The 24,067-nt window shown below is 44.4% G+C and overlaps 1 protein-coding gene across 2 annotated transcripts; it reads right to left on the reverse strand.

Moving 5' to 3' along the window:
• Positions 1 to 279: 279 nt before the first annotated feature.
• On the reverse strand, positions 280 to 23,058 carry antxr1d (ANTXR cell adhesion molecule 1d). 2 transcript variants are annotated; one of them, XM_071530436.1, is made up of 18 exons: positions 22,710 to 23,058; positions 18,385 to 18,456; positions 18,218 to 18,289; positions 17,417 to 17,498; positions 17,235 to 17,265; positions 17,074 to 17,147; positions 16,887 to 16,955; positions 16,721 to 16,801; positions 16,501 to 16,561; positions 11,148 to 11,246; positions 10,665 to 10,734; positions 7,083 to 7,161; positions 6,665 to 6,760; positions 6,543 to 6,581; positions 6,165 to 6,263; positions 5,888 to 6,052; positions 5,677 to 5,757; positions 280 to 1,630 (listed from the first exon to the last, which is right to left on the reverse strand). In XM_071530436.1, exons 1-18 carry the CDS (start codon positions 22,859 to 22,861, stop codon positions 1,337 to 1,339), a joined length of 1,716 nt encoding a protein of 571 aa, XP_071386537.1. In that variant the 5' UTR covers positions 22,862 to 23,058; the 3' UTR covers positions 280 to 1,336. The 2 variants fall into 2 exon arrangements, with proteins under 2 accessions (XP_071386537.1, XP_071386538.1); XM_071530437.1 differs by lacking the exon at positions 280 to 1,630 and adding an exon at positions 3,198 to 3,974.
• Between the last annotated feature and the right edge of the window lie 1,009 nt (positions 23,059 to 24,067).

Here is a 24,067-nt window from a genome sequence, read left to right on the forward strand (position 1 = left end):
TTGATTAAAGAAGATTGCCTAAAGAGGAACACATTACATCACCAAATGTTGCATCCCATAATATCCAATTAACCAATAAACATGCCATTGGGTCTCTGTTGCCCAGACCCTAGTGTGTTTGCCAGCTGAACCACACAGTATGACTTTGTAAGAGTTATTCCCCAACTAAGTGTTAGTAAAATAATTAAATATTACAATACCATTATGCTTTTTACACATCAGCCTTTTCTCAAGATTCTTCTTAGTAGTCAATACCTATCAAACAGATCACTGCCAAACAACATAAAAAACATTCTGTTTAATGGAAACGGACACAAAAGGCTTGTTAATACAGAAATAATGCAAATGATCATTTCAGTCAGTAAACGCGGTATACAGGAGAACCCTGACGATGCAGCTTTATGCTTTATGCAATCTCTCACTTGAAGGAGTTAAAAAGACCACAAATATGTAACAAGGCATGATAGAGCGCTTACTTACACCCACCTCTTATATTCCCCTCTCTTAGTTCCCCAAAGATATAAAAAGAACCCAGAAATCAACCTGATACAGAACATAAAACATATGCAGACAGGGCCTGTATTAAAATATATATAAATATAATTAAATATGTAAAACTGCCCTGCAGTTGTACTAAAATCACTGAATTCCTAAATTGAAATTGAAATTAAATTGAAATTTGAGTTGTGTTTTAACCATTGAATGCTGAAAGCAGAATACGCTTCTGTATCAGTCCTATCTGTAGCAACCTATGATCTAAGATACTGTACAATCTTTTAAAAACCAAAGCCAACGTGCTCAACATTCAGATCATCCTTCACTCAGCCTCTACATGCTGCCTTTCTCATCACATCCTCTGTCAACATTATCATGCTCTACAAAAAAAAAACATTCCAAGAAAACAAGCAACTTTACCACCATTGTTCAGACATGACCTGTCACAATCTCAAATTTTATCTACACATTACTCTTGAATTTTCAGGAAGGATGGGACTTCTTATTAATATTACCACATTAGTCAAGACATCAACAACTCAAATACATACAGGCTTAATCAAATAAGTACATGCTTGGATTTCCTATGATGTTTATGTGGCTTTTATAAAACATTATCTTTAATGAAACTCAGTAGCTGATTTTGATATTCTGATAAATATATATGTTTTTTGCTGTCCAGCAACAAAGCGCAGAGCTTCAAGTCGGAGCCCCTGGCTTTCAAGATTTTATGCCTCCCTGCTCCCTCTATGAGGGTGAGAGTTTTTGGGGTGAAAGGAGGACAGAAGAACATTTGTGATGAATTGATGTTAATTCGTTTTTGGATGCCCTCTCTTTCTCATCAGAGCCTGGGTGGGGGTCGAGATGGGGGGGGTCCCGGGGGCCCCGGGGGTGCGCGAGTGGGGGGCGGACCCGGGTTGGGACGGACCATGACAGGAGGGGCGCGGGAGGGTGCTGTGGTGCGGGGGCCTCTGGACGGCGGTTTAGAGCTGGGGACCGCAGAGGAGACTAGAGGTTGCTGTTCAGGGGGGGGAGCAGGAGGAGGAGGAGGAGGAGGAGAGTGGTGTGAGCGAGGAAGAGACTGGGCTGGGATGGACTCTTCCTCTTTTACCCGGTGGAACCGTATACAGCGACCCTGCAGGACACACAGTCAAGACAGAGGTTAAACCATAGCTACACACAGACACATACATATATCAGTGCAGAACACAGAGATTAAAAGGCAGTGCGTCTTTCTGTGTGTGTTTTTGTGCGATCAATGAGCTTCTAAGATACACCAGCCAAAGTGGTTTGAGTGAGTTTCTGCCCAGTTCTGCTGACAGAGGCGTGTGTGTTCTGGGCCTGGAGGGGACACAGAGCTGCTTCTGTCTTCTGTCCACACCTGCACCACAATAGCTGTGATGCTAGCAAAGACAGGCACTGACAAAGTTATCCCACACACACACACACACACACACACACACTCATACACGCAAACCCGCTCTTGCAGTCCGCCGCTCTCCCATCGCCCCTCGTCCCCTCTTCCATCCTATGCTGTGTTTCGGCCTCTCTTGATGCAGAACAGAAAGTGGTTTATGTCTCTTATGTGCTTGACTTGTTGGAATGTAAAGGGTGATTTCAGCTCCCCCACAATAGTTAACAGAGGCCCCTTAGCGTTTAACATAATTTACAAGTCAAGGAGAATGGAACGCTTCTCTTATTGTTCTCATTGATGGTCTTCCTCTCTTCACCCTCTCTGTTCCCTGCAACGCACCCCAATACAGACACACACACACACACACACACACACACACACACACAGAATCTAGTCTCGGTCAGCCAGTGTATGAAGGATAGAGGGTAGGTCTCTGTGTTGTAGACCCTTGGTGGTCTGATTTTTAACACCTTATTAAACAGAGAGGCCCTAAAGTCACACAGGGGCCATTAAGAGGGCCCCAGCAGCAGTTGCTTTGTGACTGAGGGTCCATTGTGTGTGTGTGCGTGCATGTGTGTGTTTGGGGGTGCGTAATTGATTGGGGCAGCCTGGTTGGGGGGTGATTGCTTCGGTCTTGTCGGTGGGCTGCAGTGAAAAGGCCAGTTTGTGAGCAGCAGAGTAGCAGCACAGCACCAGAGAGAGCATATGGACACAATGAGAAGACAGCCTCATGAATATGAGTGTGTTTGTGTGTGTGTGTGTGGAAGTGGGCTTCCACCGGAGCATATGGCCTGAATGAAACCTCAACCTCATGAATAACAGAGAGAGATGGAGAAAAAGGGTAGGAGGGAGTTGCAAGAGAGCACCAAAAACAGGAAGAGGTATGGAAAAGAGCAGCGGAAAAGTAGTGGAAAGAGAGGATTCTTCCACTTTTAAGCATGAAAACCATGTTGTGAGCAGGCAGATGAGTTGTGAGAGTGGATGTGTGGGAGGTCAGCAATGGGTCAGTTATGATGGTCAGTCTTCCTGTGCGTCCCCGCGGCTGTAATGGCTGTCACAGCTTCACTCCCTCTCTCTCCCTCTTGGCGATTGTTTACTACGAACCCTCTACTCCTTTTTGGGAGAAAAACACAACCCTAAAACACCTCTAGCATCCCTCTGCACCACTCCTCTGTCTAGTCTCCTCCCCAATTTCTCTCCCTGAGCCCCAAGACTTTGCCCCCCCCCCCCCCCCCCCCACACACACACACACACACACAAAGCAGATAAACATACATACTGTTCTTGGTCTTTTACAGAGAAGCGACGTACACACACATTTGTCACCATTATAGCCAAGAAAAGGGGAGAAAGATGGGCGAGGGAGAGAAGAGAGGGAGACGCACATCTGACCTGACAGCTCTGCCTGTCACCTCGCATGACATTACAGCGATCCACTCAGATAGGAAAACGCTCATGCACGCTCACGCACGCACGTGCACCACCAACACCGACGCACACGTACACATATGCACTCATACTCAGTATGAGCGCACAGTAATAGGCTTCGTAGATTACATATTCTTTGACAGAATCGGTGACCCACTCCTACATTCTGCATGGAAACACAAGCCTCAAGATTGAATTGGAACATGGAAAGGTATTCTGGCACAACTTCACCTACTGACAAGGTGCATGGAATGGGCAGGTAACACTGGAACAGAATAGATTCCAGCAACACTTGCAGTCCTGGGAACAAACGTTTATTAGCAAAAACCAATGTGTTTCGGCTCGTGGCCTTCATCAGGGTTTATGAATGATGAAGGGCATGAGCCAAAATGTGTTGGTTTTGCTAATAAACGTTTGTTCCAAGTACTGGAATCTTTTCTTTTCCAGGATTGAAGTGGACTCGGAGAAATCCAGCATTGAGTGAAGTGATGGAGAGAGAAAGAGAGAGAGAGAAAGAGAAGAGGGGAAGAAGGGGAGGTGCTGTGCTCATTTGCTGTGTCTGTGTGAGGATGGAGGGATGGTGGCCGCCCTCTGGTCTGTGCTGTGCTGTGTGACAGGGCCATCAGTGCCATCAGCTCTGGGGACAAAAGAAGGGAATGTCTTCTGTCACAATATGGCTCGTGGCCTTTCAACTCCCCATCTGTTTGTGTGACGCTCACTCAGGAGGGCTGACACACGCATTACAGTGACACACACATTATACACACACGCGCACGCGCACGCAAACACATGAAATGCGCACAGAGAGTGTGGCAGAAACTGGCAGCCCGCTGATGGCCGTTTGCAGAGCCGGTGAAGTGGGAGTAATGCGGGGAGAAGGCAGAGCGAGACAGAGCGAGCTGCTGCTTAACGCTCCAGATTGAGAAGTCTGATCCATGCTAGTTATCGCTGTGCTTTTTGCCATCTTGTTGGGACTTTTTGTCATCTAGTCATCCGGCTGCAGTTCATTGCTTTTGCCGAGATATTGTTCTTTGCTTTTGTGAGGAATTTACTGACTATTTGGATCTAATGCCCGACCTCTTGGCAGATCATTCAACATTCCTCGATGAGAAAATCATTCTCGTCTTTCGTTTCTGATATGGCTATTAGCACCAATGCTGAGCAACTAGCTCTCTTGCAACAATAGTCGATTTTTTCCCCTCATTTCCTTCCATGTGAGAAGGAGAGTTTTATTTTCCTAAGTTAATGACGCGTGAAGGGAGTTGTGGGGGTCATTGTTGACTGGCTCTGTGAACCGCAGCCCCACAGAAAGTGGCTGACAAAGACTCCAGAAAGTTCTGTCCTCCTGACAGAGATGAATCGTCCTGCTTAGAAAAAGTCCAAGATGAAGGGAAGAGAAGATGATAAGGTGCTGTAAACAAAACACCACCTACGCTGACTCCAGACACAGTACACACACACACACACACACACACATAACTAGCTTTGCTGTTCCATAATAAAGTTGAATCATGAATCACAGAGAACAAACCAATAAATTTTATAGCGATATCGCCACCGCCATGAAAAGCGACAATGAAACCATTTACAACAGAGCAGATGTTTCACCATGACAACCAATATGATGATGAAAACATGTCTGTGGGGTTATGGGATGTCCTACACAAGGTCAAGGTTAGATAACACGCCTCTTTTCTCCCTCTTTATATCACACACACTTGTCTGACAATTAGACAATGATGTCATGATTTAGGATTCTTCAGGATGTGTGTCACTGGCCAGTAATCTAATACATGAAATAACCTGGTTGACATGGTAACTGTTTTTTTTTAGTCTGACCGGAAAACCCATCCAGTCATTCTCTGGGAAGATCAGATTCTCAAGGGAAGTGTACAGTACTCCTTGTGTTTGAACAATGGCAGCTTTGACAGAGAGAGTGGTATCAGTAGCTCATTCACTCACTGTGTGTGTGTGTGTGTGTGTGTGTGTGTGTGAGTAGCAGATCAGTAGTGAGCTGCTGTACTAAAGAGTTTGCTGTAGATGTTGTTCACTGGCACCTGCTGCCTTTATGCGAAGTGAGAGAAAGAGAGAAAGAGTCCAGATGCTTCTTTGTTCACATAAAGACAGAAAACACATTCTGAAATGTTCTGCACTAGTTAACTTGCACTTTAAATGCTTTTAGTTGGATGTTTTCCACAGGGGAATTCCAACAATTACACATAATCACTATAATATGTTTTCTGAATCAGTCATTATGCCTGTTTGGTAAGACAGTCATGTCAGCAGTTTGAGGTACAGATAAAAAATGAAGTTCCACTGCAGTTCAGTGCCAGTCTCACCTGGTCTCCAGCCTGGGGTCTCATCAGGGACACCTGGTCATAACCTCTCCTGAACAGAGCCCACAGAGCGTCCAGCTTGCCCTGGGGACACAGAGAGAAACACTGGCTGGTAGGAATATCCATCAAAGGATGCTGGAAGCCATGAGATTTCCAAAATAAAACCATTCTTTGATATTCATGTTCAAGGAACGGTCAGAGAGAGGAGACTTACCTTGATGGGTGTGTACCACCTATTCTGCTGTGGGGGGCGGCGGGGTGGTTTGCGAGGTTTGGGCTCGTAAGGCTCAAACTCCTGCTCCGGCATCTTCACCACTGCATTTTTAGGTTTGTCCAGCTTGGCGCCTTCCTCAGTGGAGCCCTTCTCCCCCCACCGCACCTGGTAAACACAAAAGTTTAAAAAGCGAAATTGTGGAAAGGTACCTTCTTATAAGTGTTACAAACGTTCAAAGTTCTGTATGTGTGTGCACTGTTTGTGTGCGTGTGTGTACCTCCATGCGTTTGATGCCGCCTACTCCTCTTCCTCCATAGTAGGATGCGTCCACTGTGGGCCACCTCTTCTTGGGCATCCCATCCTCGTCATCCGACTCCTGTGAGTGAAATGACACATAAACAGAGTCTATATTCTCTCACACATAATTAATAATAATGAATAATAATAATGTAATGCTGCATTTGTCCCTGTAGGGACAAATCTGTTTTCGCTTGACCCCCTCCACATGGATGTCAGAGTGCAGGGTCAGCACCTCTGGAGCTGATAGGCAGTGTCTTGCCCAAGGACACTGCAGAATGGTGTCCTGTTGATATTATTAGTATAATTAAAGGAAAATAAAATATTTTGCATCAGGTTCAAGTAGCTAGTGACTTACTGGCTCTGGGGGAGGAGGTGGTGGAGGTTCCTTGATCACCTGAACATGAGGAAAAACAATATTCAGCACGGCACAAGAGAAACAATAAGGGAAACTTTCCCAGTGCTGATGTTGAAACTTACCACAGTGCAGCAGAGAGGCCAGAACCACCACATCAGCACTAGACCCAACAGCAGGAACAGCACCAGCAATGAGACCAGCACAATGGTGCCATCAAACTACATACAAACACACAAGAATAACAGAATCAAGTAAGATTAAATTGAACAAAAAGCCAATACAAGAGAAAAGGTGACAGTGTGAAAAACACAGATTAAGAGAAAGTACTCACAGCCTCCTCTGATGACAGACAAAACAGAGGAGACCTCAGAGAGGAAGGAGGAGAAGAGGAGAAGACAGCTAGAGAACAAGGAAGAAAATGAAGTTTGAAAGAAAAATTGATTCAAATGAAGTTTCAATTCAAAGCAAAAGAGAGAGGCAGTGAGCTAGAGTGTAACCACAGATTCTCATTATGAGTTACTGTACAGTGTATATACTCACGCATTCAGTAGTAGTGATGTGAACAGAGCTGGTGATGTAGGAGAGGCCTTCATTCATGCTCACCTGCAGGAAGATCACCCTGCAACACACACCAAGCTCATTACACATGGTCTCCGGACACAAATGCACACACATACATGCATACACACACATATGCACTCATGTACGCACACCTGCTTGTGCACACACACACACACACACACACACACACACACACACACACGGTTTTTGATAATTATCAAGGTCATGTTTGGGCTACTGTAGAAGCATGCCCAAGGTATGTCAAATACATTCCATAATTTAGTCTGTCTGTACTTGCTCCCTTAAAAATGCACACACACACACACACACACACACACACACACACACACACACACACACACACACACACACACACACACACAAACATACACCCACACCTCTGCAAGCCAAAATCTTTAAAGAGGTCAGGGAGCTCTCCACCCACAGAAGGAATCTCTTCTGTTTGGATCCAGCCCAAAGCTCTAATGTGGAAACCATAGACAGCTGAGAGACTTCCTCTTCCCCCAGCGTTCAGTGCCGCTATCTCCAGCTCTGATTGCACAGAGACAGGCTAATGATATGGAATGCAGGGGAAATTTATATTTCTTGGTCGGGAAGATGACAGGATAGCAGTGTCGCTGGAAGGTGAGCAAAGACCATCAGCATTCTCATGCAGTCCATTGGGAGAGGGGGGCGGAGAAAAGGACAGAGCAAAAAAAACAAAGGAATGTTGCAGTCGATAGATTATTCAACAAGATCTTAAAGAATAAGAACAAAAAGTTAACCAAATGGGTGGAGGGTGGAAATAGCGGCCAGCTGGGTTGCAGTTATAGGTTTGGAAAAGAATGGAGAAAGGGTTTTTGTGCTGTGCTTATGGTTTGGGGCGACAGAGACAAGGGGGGCATTCAGCTCCGGGTTCAGATTTGAGGAGGGGGGGGCGATGGGGGGGTGATAGGGGGTGGGGTGGGGGGGAGGTCACTGCAGGGTGGTGAAGAAGGGTGAGCAGGGAGCAGTGCAGAGGAGAGGAAACACAGAGGGGGGATGGTAGGAGGGGGGCTTTTCCTGTTCTACATCCCTTCAGCACCGTCCCTCCCTTCTGAGACCCCCTCCGATCCCTCTCTCTCCTTCACTTCCTCAAACACTAAACACACTGTCCTCGCCCCCCCCCCTCCCCCCCACAGCCTCGCCATACTGCTGCGGCTCATCTCCTAACGCATGCTGACACTGACTTGGAAGTAGGAAATTGGCGGTACAGGTGGCACTCATCCTCTCCTCCTCTCCCTCTGACTTTTCTCTCTTCCCCCCCTTCCCCATCATATGGTCAGCCCTCCTTTCAGGCAGGCAGGGGGCACAGCACTATCAGCTCCTCGATGACAGGGAGATCTCAGCCCCTATCAATCATCAATCTGCCCACTATATATGTCTTTGCCCTGTGTGTGTGTGTGTGTGTGTGTGTGTGTGTGTGTGTGTGTGTGGGAGGGGGAGCTGCATCCGGAAGGTTCTCAGTCAACATAGATTTGTGTGACGGCAGCATCAATGACTTCATTCTATGCGACAAGGCCCGGGTGGAACGGGAGGTGAGTGAGGGTCTTGGGGTATGGGGTCTGGGTGGGGAGGTGTCGCTGGGAGCTGGAGTCCCCAAGATCTCATGTACGGACTTCAAAACTACAAAGCAAAACACAGCACCATCTGACAACTAATACATCTTAAATCTGAAGATCCCAACTGAAAATAGTGCTTAGTGATTAGTTGATTAATCGATTAGTCGATCCACAGAAACGTAATCGATTATAATTTTGATAATCGATAAATCATTAATTGTTTTAGTCATTTATCAAATAAAGATACCAAATATTTGCTGGTTATAGCTTCACAAATGCTAAGATTTTTGCTTGCTTTTCTCCATTTCATATCATATTGGCTGCTAGTCAGACTAAGTAAGCAATTTTAAGACGTCACTTTGTGCTTTGGTAACTTGTGATTGGCATTTGACATTCATTTTTGACATTTTATAGACTAAATGATTAATTGATTGAATGAAAAAATAATCAATAGATTAATCGATAATGAAAATAATCATTAGTCGCAGCCCTAACTGAAAGTACGGAGAAGGATGACTTAGTCTTGTTTATGTGCAGCGGCTCAGAAGACGACAGATATCACATGTTCCATACAGCATCACAGAACGAAACAGGACACTAAGGAGCTCCTCCTGTAGCACAGACACCTGGCCAGGCAGCACAGCGGCACTCTGGCATTGCTGTTTATTTCCATGTCTCTCGTTATTCCCTGTCCCTATGTTATTGCATTACTGCACAGAGCTCATCAGCCAGCTGTTGGCCTCCTCCCTGGGCCCTTCAGCTATTCACAGCTGATTTCCTCCTTAGTAGCAGTCAGGGTGCTGACTGCGCTCTAATGGGCTGCTTCTGCTCCATGGAAGCACGCCTCCTTCAGGCACCACTGCAGTGTGTAATGATGCTCCCTGCCCTGCTCTGCTCTCCAGAGGAGCAGTAAAACCTGCCACAAAGCCATGGTGGCAGCAACTACACACAGACACAGTGCCAGATATTTCCTGGGTGGTGTAATAGACGACCTGTTCATTAATTATTGTGACATTGATGTTCTACAATTTGGTCAAATCCAAAACAATTAAGAATGTATCACAATTCATATTCCATTCGCCATGTTTTTACATAAATTGTGTGTGAAATATAGCGTGACACAGAATCCTAAATACACTTGCAGCCACAGTGTGAAAACAAAATCCCTCTTTCCCCATCTCTAGGAGAGGCAATGAGTAGTTTTCACTGGCGGACAAGACAAGCTCAAACCATGCCAGAAATCTGAGTGACAGCAACAAGACAGATGATGACTGGGAGGTGTCTGAGGCCGCGGGCCGGAGTGTATAATTATGCACAGGACTGCAGGCGGTCGGGCCAGGAAGGCTGCCGGGCCTCGGCCCACAGCATCCCTCTGTCTGCCCCGCAACAAACTTCTGCTCAGAATCACCCACAGCAAAGCTGCAAACCCTCGGAGGAAACTTTTCACTGCCCCGCCGACTCCACTCACACTTTCTCTCTCCCAAAGTGTCAGACATAGATTGGGATACATCAAACACACGCACGCACACACACACACACACACACACACACACACACACACACAAATACACAAACACACATACACACACAGGCGGTTGTGGAGGTCCTCTCCAGGAGGCTCTCATTAAGTCGTGTTCCTGGGCTCTCCTCCTGTTGTCCCCTTGTGATTGGTGTCTGGCTTCGTTAGCTGTGACAAACACTGATTGATCACAGACACTCAGTGACTTTGGCCCTAATTTGTTCAAGGACGGCAATCTTCAGCGTCTACACCAAACTTGAGTGCAGCTGGTAAAGATTGGGCTCAGAGTGTTCCAGCTGTACATGGATAGTCCGGTGTGTGTCTTAAGGGAGGACTGGAGCCATAGCTTAGCCAAACCTACTGCAGCTCTTCAGCACCCAGCTGAAGCACACTGTGTGGGGATGAAAAGCTGGTAAGAGCTAAAAGAGATGTGCAGCTTACCTCCCCACTTCCTCGATGACAGGAGCAGGACAGAGCAGGAAGGTATCCTCTATTCTAGCTGGCCTCTCATCTGCACAGGGAAAACCACATGATAGATTTTTTTTTTTACAGCTCCACTGTCTAAATACAACTCCCACATTGTTCTTAAATGCACAGGTCCAACCAGTATCCCAAGACGCATCCCATCCAGGACTGTATTGCAGTCCAAAGACCAGTCAGCTTCTTCCTTGTGCCTCCCTACATACCTTTCTTGTCCTTGTTTGATCATCTCCATGTCCTGTTTTGTAATCACTTTCTATTTGTTTCAAATCAAACCAACACATTACTATCTTATAACATAAAACAAACGGACAGATTGAATCAAATCAGTGACTTCTGAGAAATCAAGTTGAGCTTTTAACCATGTTGAGCCAAGTCACATGCACTGTGTGTGCTTGTGTAAGTGTGTGTGTGTGTGTGTGTGTGTGTGTGTGTGGAACTTACCCAGAGTGTGTGTATCATTGAGTTTGAAGCTGCAGAGGACCTGGTCAGTGTTTCTGGCATGAAGAAATCCATTGCCTCTCACCACCACCTGGAAACTCTCTGAGAGAGAGAGAGAAACAAAAGAAGTGATGATACCCAATATGCCCACAAATTCAAAACTCAAATTCCTGCATAACATCAGACAATTAATCACAGTTCTCTTAAACTACGCTCACTTAAACATGTAAAAGATGTAAATGTAAAAGACCAAAGCTTGTCTCCTATTAGGAAACCATTTGGGTCTGAAGTAGAAGGAACTTTCTGGTGTACCATTAGAGTGTTGACAGTCATGCCAATTCGCTCATGTGCTCTACTTAGGCAGTAGAAACTTGCATATGCCTCATTAGTGCTTTATATCTGCGTGCTTGTGCGTGTCTGTGTGGAAAGGCCATAATATGCTCCACTGGTGCTAATGCTAAAAGTGCTGCTATTCACAAATATCTCAGTTTGTGTTGTAGCCAGAAGGTGTGTATGTGTGTGTGTGTATATGTGTGTGTGTGTGTGTGTGTGTGTGTGTGAGTGAGTGTGTGTGTGTGCGTCTTTGACCTTTCGTTTCCCCCAGGCACTGTTAAAGCGCACTGACAGAGGCTTGCCAGCATATGCTGGAGTGTGTATGTGGCTGCTAACCAGCATATGTTAGAGAGTGGGGAACAAACACTTGCTTAAAAACATGCCTGCAGGGCTGACAGCAGCACAGAAGAGCCAAAGTAAGTCTGACCTTACCTATGGCATCAGCCTCTGTGTGTGTGTGTGTGTGTGTGTGTGTGTGTGTGTGTGAGTGTGTGTGTGTGTGTGTGAATGCTGGATGCATACCTACATATCAATTGTGTATACTGTATGTGTGCACTCTCTTTCTGTTTTTCTGAGGGGCGTGCATGTGTGTGTTTGTGTGTTTCCACAGTATGTACATGCATGTGTGTGGGCATATGTGCGTGTGTGTATGTGCGTGTGTGTGTGTGTGTGTGTGTGTGTGGTCTTTGGCTGTGCACTAAGGCTTCCTCTAGCATTATCCTGGCTAATAGAAGTGAACATTCACCACACCTTTAACATTTAAAGCTCCAGCGTGAAGATCACTGGATAAAAACATCACTGAGTGTGGGTGTGTATGTGACAGCACTTCCAAAAAGGTCAAAGAACATACTCATGCTTTCTGACCAGCTAGTATGAAAAAGAAAAAATAGATACACACACAGAGGCAGGGCTAAATGAAAGAAGAAAAAAAAAAATATATATATACTATATATACTAGGAAGTTTATACACTCGCCTCTTGCTCACACCTTACCATCCTAGCTACATATTTTTTAATTGTTGATGAGACAAATCTAAATATCTGTTGTGTATTTTTCTTAATCTGTCATAATGTTAGCTATGTGAACATTTACATATTTGTCTGTCTTTACTGTCAACACATTAAAATTGTAACACCAACTGGTAGCATCATTAGTGAGTTAGCTGTACCTTGCAAGTGCCCTACTGACTCATGTGTTTCAATATAAATAGAATGGATTGAGCACTCAGACCTAGTAAGTGGAAATGTATGAATGAAAACAGCAGCAGTGTCTGCAGCAGCAGAACTTACAGAGACTGATACAATGTGACTTTTGTGCATTACGAAAAAGGAGGACAATTATAAAAACCATAAAAATATCAATGCCATATACATATATGCAATATATAACAATGAGAGGAATATGAGAGCACAAGAAATACAGTATGTGAAAGATTACAGCATACTGTATAGATAACCCTAACCCTAACATTAAAGGGTCTACAGGGGCCTTACATACAGTATGTACAGAAGTGTCGAGGCATGCAGACGTGCATACAACTATACAACCTCCACATACGTATATTCACTTCACTTTACAGATGTAGATAATATGTTGAGATGTGCACATTTTCAGATAGAGGAATCCTAAGTACAGGGAAAGTGACAATGTGCAAGGGAGAACACAGAACATGTTATATACATGTATTCTGAAGACATATGAGCTGTGCAGGCAGCACTGTATAGATCAGTCCAGAGCACAGGTAGTCTGGTGCCTTGGTCAATATTTTGTCTTCATATGCTAATAAGTATTTGAGGCCCTTGACATAAAGTGCTACAATGTGCACATAGCCTACCTCATACACCTGTGTGTGTGTATGCATCCATGCATACTTGTTTAAAGAGATTCAGTGACTTGCAAATTGTCATTACTGCTCTTGTCATTTCCCACAGCCAGATTAGTCTTCTGCATGTGCACACACACACACACACACACACGCGCGCACACACACACACGCACGCACACACACACACACACACACACACACACACACCACCCAATTAACCCTACTTCTCTGAATACAGACAACCCTATAATTTATTCCACATCCGCTGTCTCCTCTTCCCTCCTACCCCTACTTATCACATTTTACTTAAAAAAAAAACAATCACAACAAAACAATGAAATACAACTACAAATTAATTAAATACTGGGTAATTTAAGCTGTTCTTATTTGTGTGTAATTTAGTGGGCAATTATATGGTGATGTTATATTAATACAGCACTGGATTGCAGCCATAACAACATGCAACTTAATTAGAGGTCTTAACACTAATTATTCTTAATGCTTGGTGCCTTATCTGCTGCAGCAGTCATGTCCCTTTCGCACAATGTTACCATCAAATAGCACGTGTTGTGTTCTGACAGTATGCACACACACACACACACACACACGTGTGCACATGCACACACACACAAACACACGCATGTGCGCATGCACACACACACACACACACACACACACACACACACACAGAGCGCTTGGAAACTGTAATTAGCAGCTATTAGTCTAAATATAGTATTGGTTATTGATCAACTCTTGCGAATTACAAAATGTAATCCATTTGCATTATTTATCAGTCACCAAGTAGTGTGTTGCATTACATACTTTTTGCTACTATTGAAAGACATCTCTCAAGGCAGGATCTTATTTATTTATATATAAAATCCTGAGTCATTTTTCTGTTCAAACTGCACTGTAGAGTATTTCCAAGGCAAAAGCATTTCCTGAAAATAAACATTGTGAAATATTGTATACCACTAAATTGGTATCAAATCGGTATCCTCTCATCTTTTGAATTTTATCTAATCTTAAAAAATCAGTGATGGCTATTGGATCAAAAACACCCAATCTGAGCATCCTTAACACACACACTGACACACAAACACACACACACACACACACACACACTTGATGGGCTGAAAGGTCAGTGCTGTCAGACACATGGTGGGCAGGGACTGGTGCTGCCCTGCTGACATGAACAACACATATGGTGCTGCTCTCTCCTCTCTGCTTCCTGGCTGCGACTGTGGCCACTTGTCCATTTCCATCTACACCTGGAGGTATGACAAGGACCGGATTTGTATGAATGCGTGTCCGTGTGTTTGTGACTGTACGCATGTGCATGCATGTGCATGTGTGTCTGTGTATGTGTGTGTGTGAGCGGACACTTGTGTGTGTGGAGAAAAGGGGGGTATGGCTTGTCTGAACAGAGCCTCTTCAATCACGTTAGTGCGACGGGACAGTGAGGGGCGGGGAGGGGCAAGGAGGAAGGGACAACGGGGAGGAAAGGGTCAGACGTTAATGAAAGCAGCAATCTCTGCTGTCATATTAGATATAAGGCCCAACTCACTGCCCACTCAGTGTGTGTGTGTGTGTGTGTGTGTGTGTGTGCGTGGAATCAGTGCTGTCATGTCTGATAGCAAGGCCCAACGTTCACTGTCCAGTCTGATGGCCTGTTTGCAGGCAGCTCGGTCTGGTCACTTCACATCAGTGTGAGGGACATGTGTGCGTATGTGCTTGTGTGTGTGTGAGTGGTGACTAAAAGAACGTCTGCGTATGAGTGTGTGTGTGTGTGTGTGTTGGTGTAAACCACATGGCAGGCAGAGAGAGGGAGGTCCAATCTCACTCCTGAAGCAACTGTCATATTACCTATGCAAAATGTCCATACCTATGCAAATAAGTCTGAATGGATGGTTAGGGTAGAAGATTATAGCAAAGCCTCTGGGGAATCCTGTCCAGTCTTACAACTCAATGCCTCTCATCAGCGGTCCCCACATTGCAACTAAATAAATACACACTCTTGCAACATGCTGACAGTGCTTAGGAAGGGATATCACATTATACTGTGAACATAAATTGTGTGTAAGGGACACAACATTCAACAATTTCTGTACTATACGATATGCGTAAGATGAGCTGTATGTTATTCATATACTTTATGTCACAAAAGAGGCGAAAGCAGCACACCCACTAATCAATGTGTGTTCAGCACATCACAATCTTTGCTCGTCATTAATTAGGCCAGAGTCAAGCCTTGGTAATGTGGGTCCTTGGAAGTGGCCCTTGGTTTCTTAGTTCACTGACCATTAGGCTGCTCATCAATCGAATAGTAAATGAGGCTGTTGGGGGACATTTGGGCACATGTCTAGTGACACACTGAGGGTCTGGGAATTAATTATCACATGAGGACAATCATGATTCTTTATTATTCCTTCCTCTCAGACTCCCTTTTAGGGCATATATTTTTGTTTTGGATTGCTTATCGCTTGCTCCTACTCTCTCGTCTCATCTTGTTCATCCTTTCCTTTCCTTTCCTTTCCTTTCCTTTCCTTCCCTTTCCTTTCCTTTCCTGCTTTCTTCACTCATATCATCATATCCTTTGGTCTCCTTCATATCCCATAATGGAGGCTAATCTCCATTGGTTGTCGTGGTAGCAGGGCTGCAAATGCACTCTCTTAAGTGAGTCCTAATAAGGTCATGTCAAAGCTCATCCATCCTGCTGGCTACACATAAAGCATCTCTCTCTCTCTCTCACTCTCCCTCTCTCTCTCCCTTTCTCCCTCTCTCTCTCCTCTCTGTTCCTAAAACTGCTGTCCAAGGGCAGGAGAGCTAGACAGGGGAGGAAGAGAGAGGGAGAGAGTGGGTGGGTGAAAGGGCCAGAATGGCTATTTAGCATATAGGATGTGGCAAACTAGGCCAGGGAGGCAGCCATGCTTAAAGATTCACGACTAATTCCTCTGACCAACACCCCCACCCCTCCCTCCCTCCCCTTCACACACATGCTGGGATGAAGCGGCTATGCTAATTTCCCCCGGCCGTGAATGACAATACGCTCTCTGTCACTCCGCGGTCATCAGCGTCCATGCGATCACCCAACCTCATGTTCCACTCCAGAGGCTTTAGATGTCTGTCATCTGACACAGTCGCACACTTGCGATTGCCCAGTGTCTTAACAAACCCTTGTTCCTCACACCTCTTACCTCCTGCACACACACTGGATGGCTCTGCTGCTAGAATCTCAATGCAGGACTTCTTGATAATCTGAGAGATGAATACAGAAGTCAAAAGAGAAGTCAGCAAACCTTCAGAGTCACAAGATAATTTGATTGTATAATATGATTTTGTGTGGGTGCGTGCGTCTGTGTGTGTATGCGAACAAGCATCTGTGTATGTGTATGAGTGTGTGTGTGTGTGTCATACCGAGTCAATGATTCCCCTGAGGGCTTGGAAGCCTCCCCATACAGGAAACACATGTTCCATGGTGTCTGCTATAGTAGCCAGCTAGGAAAACATACAGACAAACATTCAGATTTGTATTTAGTGCTTGTTTGCAATATTCAGTGTCCAACCCTGGATCTGGTTCTACCTGGGTCTGGTTGAATTCTTTGACCCCCACACAGTAAACAATGGCTCCCATAGACCTGGCCCGCTCTGCCTGCAAGACGAGAACAAATAAACAAAGGTGCAGTGAGCACAAAAACAGACCCATGGAATCATATACAACTCCCACACAAGCACATCAGGCTTTTTCAGTACTTGAGAATACATCTTACCTCTCGCTGAGCCGTGTCTAACTGCCACTCATTCAGTTCTCCATCAGTCAGAGCGATGATAACACTGGCTGTCCCTTTAGAACACATAATAAGTTTCATGTTCTCTGAAAACTCTGTAATGAATGTAATGTGCTGAACAGGGAATACCAGGCAGTACTTACCATGGTTCTCTTGATTTATCTGTGCATTAGCCTGCAATTGCAAATAGAGTGTTACACTAAGTAAGAACCTGCACTGAATCACTTCATTGAAAAATCAAGTATGGTTTATGTATGGTTTCAGACATTACAAGAACCTGTACTGAGTATGAAATGTGCTGAATGTTTTGAGGCTTTAGCCTTACCATCTCCAAGCCTAAGTTCATAAAGGTGTCTCCTCCAGGGATGACTCTCTCCAGAGCCCGCAGGCCTCCAGTAATGGCCTCTCTGTGGGGTAAAGAGGACACACAACCCAATGAAAAAACACTGGGAGAAGGCTGAGGGACAGGACAGGGTGTTAGTCAGAGCAGAGGTTGTAAGAGAAATATTAACGATAGAGATAAAGAGGAGTAAAGAGGTAGAGAGTGGTTGAGTAGCGTAGTAGTGTTTTTCTGGTGAAGTAGTATCCAAGGCTACTAAACTAGCTACATTATGTTGCCAAAGCATTCCTCAGTCCTTTAATTTTAGGTAGACTGAATAAACTGCTTTATACTGGCAGGTACTAGTCAAAAACTGAGTACATTTTGTAAGCACAGGGTAAGAAATCTGTTCCACCAAGGTACATGGATCAAAAAGAATCAAAGGAATGAAGAGAATTGAGCTTCTTTTGGGGAACAATTTGATAAATCTTTAATATTAAAACCAACACATTTCTGCTGCAATAGCTTTTGTCAGGGTTACCAGTCAAAACACGTTGGTTTTTATATTAAAGCTTTGTCAAATTGTTCCCCAAGAGCAGCTGAATTCTTTTCATTCCTTAAATTTAGTATGTAATCCGCTTAGAAAATGTAGGTCTCCAGAGAAAAAGCTTTGAAATCCACTAGTGTGTGCTGTCACTGGAGATAAATACAATAAGAGAAGACATGTCTGGGTAGCACAGAAACATTGAGATTCAGACAGATGAAGATACTGTAATGCTTCAGATGCAGGTCATGTCCGGCTCTTACCTGTTCTCAGTCAGTTTCATGATGGTGTTTCCTCGTGTGGAGAAGACTATGAAGGACATTCGCAGCATGGGGCTGGGAACACAGAGTTGTCTTACATCAGTACAGATGAAAAGGGACAATTTATGAAGCATCTTTTCAAAGACTTGAATAACTAATCCAGCTCATACCTGATAAACTTCTCCGCCAGCTGCTCCACAAAGGAGTAAATCTCTATCCAGTGGTGCTTCACACTTCCAGATCTGACAGACAAAATGGACACATCCTTATGAGGAAGAAGAATTAAGTAACAGCCAAGGAGGAACACCGCAAAAAATCTCCATTTTAACAAGTCATTTAGTCTGTTGTTGTGTCCTAAAATCATAACTTTCTTAAAACAAGGGAAAAAATCTGCCAATGGGGTTAGATCATTGCACTTGTTTCCAATGCATATCAACTAGATTCAAGAATTTGGCAGAATCAAGTGTCATTTTCTTGATAGTAGTGCAGTGATCGGCCTTATTCTGGCTTGTTTCAAGATATTGACACTCACTTTTCTCTTGTTTTAAGAAAAATAAGAAGGTTGAATATGAGACTAAATGCCTTGTCAAGATGGACGTCGTGTGTTGCAGTGAACTCATCCCCAGCACATCCATATAAGAGCAGAGGGCATTCCTCTGGCCACCCGGAGACATTCCACTATCCCGGACCTAGACTGTAACCTGTGAGCGGTAAGAGCTGCTGGTTAGCCTGCAACATGCTGCTGCGTACATTACAGTCTCCTTAATGAAGGCCAGTCCCAGGGGGCTGCTAATGGGGGCTAATTGCTGCTGGGCCAGAGGGTTGAGGTTAGACAGGGACAGATGTAGCAGTCTGCCTCTAGCAGGGACCATGTAGCACAGGCAGCTGGGTCTCTGTGTGTGTGTGTGTGTGTGTGTGAGCGTGCGTGTCTGCGTGTGTGTGAGGGGGAACAGATGGTCCCAGTGAGCACAGCCAGTCTAACAACAGGTTGGGGGTCCGAAGAGTGAAAAGGCTGTGACATGAACAACAGAGGGACACAGAAGTAACACTCAGCAGGGTGTGTGTGTGTGTGTGTCTCTGTGTGTGTGCATTGCCTGTTGAGGGATGCAATGACATCAAAAAGCAGAGCTAAACAGGGCTAGAACACAGCAAGGGGCAGGATTGTGTGTGTGTGTGTGTGTGTGTGTGTGTGTGTGTGTAAAGAGGTCATAAACAGAGAGAAAGTCTGGCCTGGCATAGACCTTAGATTCACGATGGCTCTTTCTTACCACCCATTTAACCAGTCATGATTACAGTCTTGCTTCCTGCTCCACTTATCCATTTCCCTCTAAGTGAGCACATGGCACGCTTTAAAGCACTAATACAGGATGATTCTTGTAGGACATACAGCTGGAAAACAAGCTCCTCACTATTTACTACTACATGTACCAGCAAAACAAAATAGAAATAAACCCTTTAAAACTGTTAAAAGTAAAAATTCTTCAAATGTTTCGCTGTCACACCCTTGATTTAAGCGCTCTATTGATCAATTTGAAAAATGAAAAAATGTCTCCAATACTGGGATTTGCATTTCTGTGGCAGTCTTACTTGTCAAATATTTCCTGGGGGACCAAGTTGTAACTATTTCACATTTCACCTCTTGAGCCATCTGAATCTTGCAGGCTTCCATTCTGTTGCGTGGTTAGTAACTATCTGTATTGCAAAAAAAAAATCCTTTCGTCTGCATGCTATCAACCACAAGTACTAACCTCAAGATGCTGTATAACTATGTGTTTCATGGCTTTTTATTATTACTATGTCTTCATGTTGCATTACGCAACATTGCCATTCTCAGTAAATGAATCACGTCAGTTCACCTAAATGACATGTAAGTGTGATCCTCTTTTCCAAGCTGTTATTTTATAGCTGGGGCATGTATCCCCACTGCCTCCAAAGCACCCAGTGAAAAAACATCATCGCTGCTCAGAACCCAGCCATAAAACACAACACCTATTATTCTATTTGCGGGCTACCAGATAGACAGGAAAAATGTAGCCTGGTATTTGGTGTGGGTCAGACATGGAGTGTAGGAATGCAGGGAGCTGATGGTGCTTGAGTTTTCTAATGTTCCTTCTGTGTCTGCTGAGACGCATCCAGTAGAGCAAACACTCAATTCTCCACTCAGCATGCCTCATATCCTTCGGGCCAATAGATGTCTGGATGAACATGTGACTTAAATGCTTTAGAGGTGAGGACCAGTCTTGTTTTGGAGCACACTTGGCTTTTCAGGGACACTTTACATTTCACTGCTCCTTTACTGTAGAAAATGTCCTTACACGCTAAATATCTTGATTTAGCGTGTAATTCTAATTTTTATCACAATTTTTATCAAACCATTTACAGCAATGTAATATACCGAAAGTGAACTTAATGTGTGATATTAGTCCATACTCTATCACTGAGGGATTAGATTAGGTCACTGCATGGCATTTCAGATGTGAAATGCCCAACAAGTCGACGCAGTGTTGGGAGAAAGAGCAGCAGCTTCCTGCAGGCCTGCTGGAGCATGCGGGTCCAGACAGACAGACAAACAGAGGCGTACCAGAGGCTTGGCCATGCGTGTCGTGCCACACTCCCCAGGCTGCTCCTAAACTTTTCGAAGCAAAGGGTAAAGAGGGAAGAGTGGCTGACAGATGCTGCCGCGGACACCCGAAAGATCATCAAACGTGGGGGGAACCTGTTCGAAATGTCACTCACCACGTCTATCTCAGAGCTCATGAGCGGTGAGCATTAGTGCAACTGAGGACAAGTAGCAAGCTTTTTCAAACCCTTATCTTACCGCACTTTCATAAACCACATGCAAATATTCACAGTGTTTAGCTGCTAAACCACGAGAAACAAAATCACCGTACTCACACATTCTTCTGATAACGTAATCTATAATTTTGGTATTATACCTGTGTTTCTCCAACACAAATGTGGGAAAGATATACCGTGCTGTGGTGTTTTTACAGTTCAGCCCAGCAGATAGCAAACATAGCTACTCCTCTCAAAAGCTCATTCAATCTCTCTCTCTTAGTCTCTCTCTGTCTCTATCTCTCTGTCTTTCTGCTCACATAGCATGTTTTGACATGTCTGGCTGTTCTGTGTCCATGTGCATAATCTCACCTCTCAGCTGCAGCCAAGATATGACAAAAATGTCAATTATAATGTCTGGGCAGCTATGAACAGCCACACTCTCTGTGACTGCAGAGAGATCACACATGGATAGTCAGGACAGTCGGGGTAACATGCTCCAAAAAAGGTGGCAAAAACATTGAGAGGGGTGATGTAGCCTGAAGAATCTAAAACAATTTTGAGATTTATGAAATCACTGCCTGTATGTCAAGCGTGTTGGGGCAGCAGGGTGGCCTAGTGCTTCAGCCCGATAATTTAGGTTCACATCAGCAAACATCCCCCCTGCTGAAGTGACCTACAGCAAGCCACTGAACCCTGCCAGCTACAGGGATGCTGCTCTGTGACCGACCCTGACCTCTGACCTCTGACCTCCCTGTGGAGGGGGGGCAAGGCAAAAGAGAATTTACCTAAAAGTATCACATTATGAGCTAATTTTTTTTTTCAGGGTGGCACTTTATTTGGAAAGTCCAGTGCAGATATTCAACTCACTATCAAGTGCCTAATATGTCACCTAAATGTCTGTTGAGTTTCAGGTGATACAATAGTATGGAAAATCTATCTGTATGTATATTCAGTGTCAGGGTGAGGGTTAATTTTAGGGTTAGGGTTACATAATCTAGAAATGATAGACAAGTGACACTTTGTAGAACGTCTATATTTTTGTCACCTGGTAGTTAAGTATCAACATTGGACTAAACTGTTACCCCTTCTAGCTTCCTGCTGGACAGCAACAAGGAACAAAGCGTATTCCCACTCGCTCCATGCCCGGTGCGGGACAGACCCGTCAGAGCAGACAGGACGGCAGGGAGAGGGAGAGTGTGTGAGAGCGGTGGGCTACAGCGGGGCAGCTGCTGCAGCTGTGTCCGCAGGCGTCATCGGCCTGAAACTCAATCCATCCTGCTTGCCCGGCCCACATCCCGTGGGGAAGGCTCTGTTTGCCTCACGACTTTGAACCGGACAAAAAGAATAACACGTCCTAATGTCCTAAACACTTTCCTAACTTCAATATAACGCTATATACCTGAGCTGAAACACACTTTTAAGATATTCAGCGTAAACTGAAGGGATTTTTGGACGTGTTCACCATGTCTATTCATTCCGTAAAATTACCTCTAATTATTTACGACAGATTTGGTAGTAGGCGTATAAAAGCGATGGAATTGGGAAATGTTCGCTTTTCTGCCTTTAAAAAGCTCAGACTTGTACTTTTCACTACTACCGTCTTAACAACAGAGACGTGGAGGCTGATGCGCTCCGCGTTTCCAAACAACTGGGTGGTTGCATGGCAATGCGCAGCGATGAGAAAGAGACAAAGTCATAAATAATATCGGACACTCACTTGTCCAGGACAAAATAGAGGTCGAAGGCACCCTGACAGGACCTCTCCTCCTTCTCCTGTTGCTCCTGCGGCTCTCCTTTCACCGAGGCATCGAGAATGAAAATTCCTAGCAAAGCCAAGGCGAGAAACATGCGAGTCTGTGTCCTCGCCATCTTTCCCGGTTATGTTGACTACTCCAAACAGTGTGGCAACTAAAGATATTCACATTTTCTCTCTATCCTCTGTTTGTAAATCGGCTATGTACATATAAATTGCGCTGTTTCTATGTGTTCTGTCCTGTTGAGGTGTATGCATTCGCTCTATTGAAGCCTTGTTTAGTTTAAGCCGGGCTCTCCTAGTCTTCATCTGAGGAAAAAAAAAAAAAGCATTGCAGCAGGGCAGGATGGAGGAGCGACACCCAAGGAGGAGATACAATATTCCACTTTCCGGCAGAAAACATTATCCCACAAATCCAGCAGTAACAGCCTTGGGTATTGATGTGTTTGAGATAGACTTATAAAAAAAAAATTTTTTATTATAGGAGTGTCTTTTAACCTAAAATCTGGGATTATGCTTAAGAATATATTGAAGAACAAAGTAAGGCAAAATATTAAACAAATCTAACCAAAATTCAATAAAAGGAGTTTATGATGGCAACCCTTTCCTCAAGCCTTTTGCAATTTGGTATATCTACTTCATTTTGTTTGCAAAATCAAAAAGGAGCTCTATCTTGTATGGTCACGAATTCAATGTTTCATTTTCAATAAATCTCTAATATAGTCTGGCTTGTTTTGAATAGTCAATATCTTGGCGTGCCTCGCAATTTGTGCCTTCAGTGCACCCTCAAAAAGAAAGGTGAGATAACTGCGCTGTTGTAGGCGTTTCGCCCCCAGATGAAAAACAGAGGAACTACAAAGAATAGCGCAATTCAATAGGGGGCCTCAATGCAAAACGGCCCATGAAGGGGGGGTGTGATGCTGCTGAAAGGATGTTTTATGAGTGTCAAACGTCCCGACAGTGGAGCCATTTAGACCTTTTTTGGAACATGATGTGGTATAATGTTTGGTAAAATGTTTGAAAATATTTTTCATCCTAGATAGTTCAGCTGGTAACCAGGCGGCAGGGTTAGGGGGTTCACCAGTCCAGGAGCACACCCTGCGGCACCAGACCTCATTTAATTAGTCAGATAAGGGGCATTATGGTTTGTGTGTATGGAGATATTCTGACATCTTATTGTCTGAGTGTCGGCACCATGATATTAAAGGAAAACCTCTCCGTTTTCCAAAAGCCCACATCCGCTTAGAGAATTTAGAATTGCAGATTGCACAATATACAGATGGAAATAAAGGTTAATATCTCATATTAATTAATTAATTATT

This window comes from Centroberyx affinis, unplaced genomic scaffold (genome assembly GCF_046629955.1).
Source record: "Centroberyx affinis isolate AG114_WGS23_722 - 3 ecotype Tasmania unplaced genomic scaffold, CSIRO-AGI_Caff_v1 ptg001928l_1, whole genome shotgun sequence".
Classification (NCBI taxonomy): domain Eukaryota; kingdom Metazoa; phylum Chordata; class Actinopteri; order Beryciformes; family Berycidae; genus Centroberyx; species Centroberyx affinis.

What these genes read in the sequence shown, in the direction of transcription:
- antxr1d (XM_071530436.1), bottom strand. Translation starts at nt 22,861, where the DNA reads ATGGCGAGGACACAGACTCGCATGTTTCTCGCCTTGGCTTTGCTAGGA. An exon ending in CTGGCGGAGAAGTTTATCAG is followed by an intron (nt 18,290 to 18,384) that starts GTATGAGCTGGA and finishes CTGTGTTCCCAG; the next exon opens with CCCCATGCTGCGAATGTCCT. An exon ending in GACCCCAGGCTGGAGACCAG is followed by an intron (nt 1,631 to 5,676) that starts GTGAGACTGGCA and finishes TGTGTCCTGCAG; the next exon opens with GGTCGCTGTATACGGTTCCA.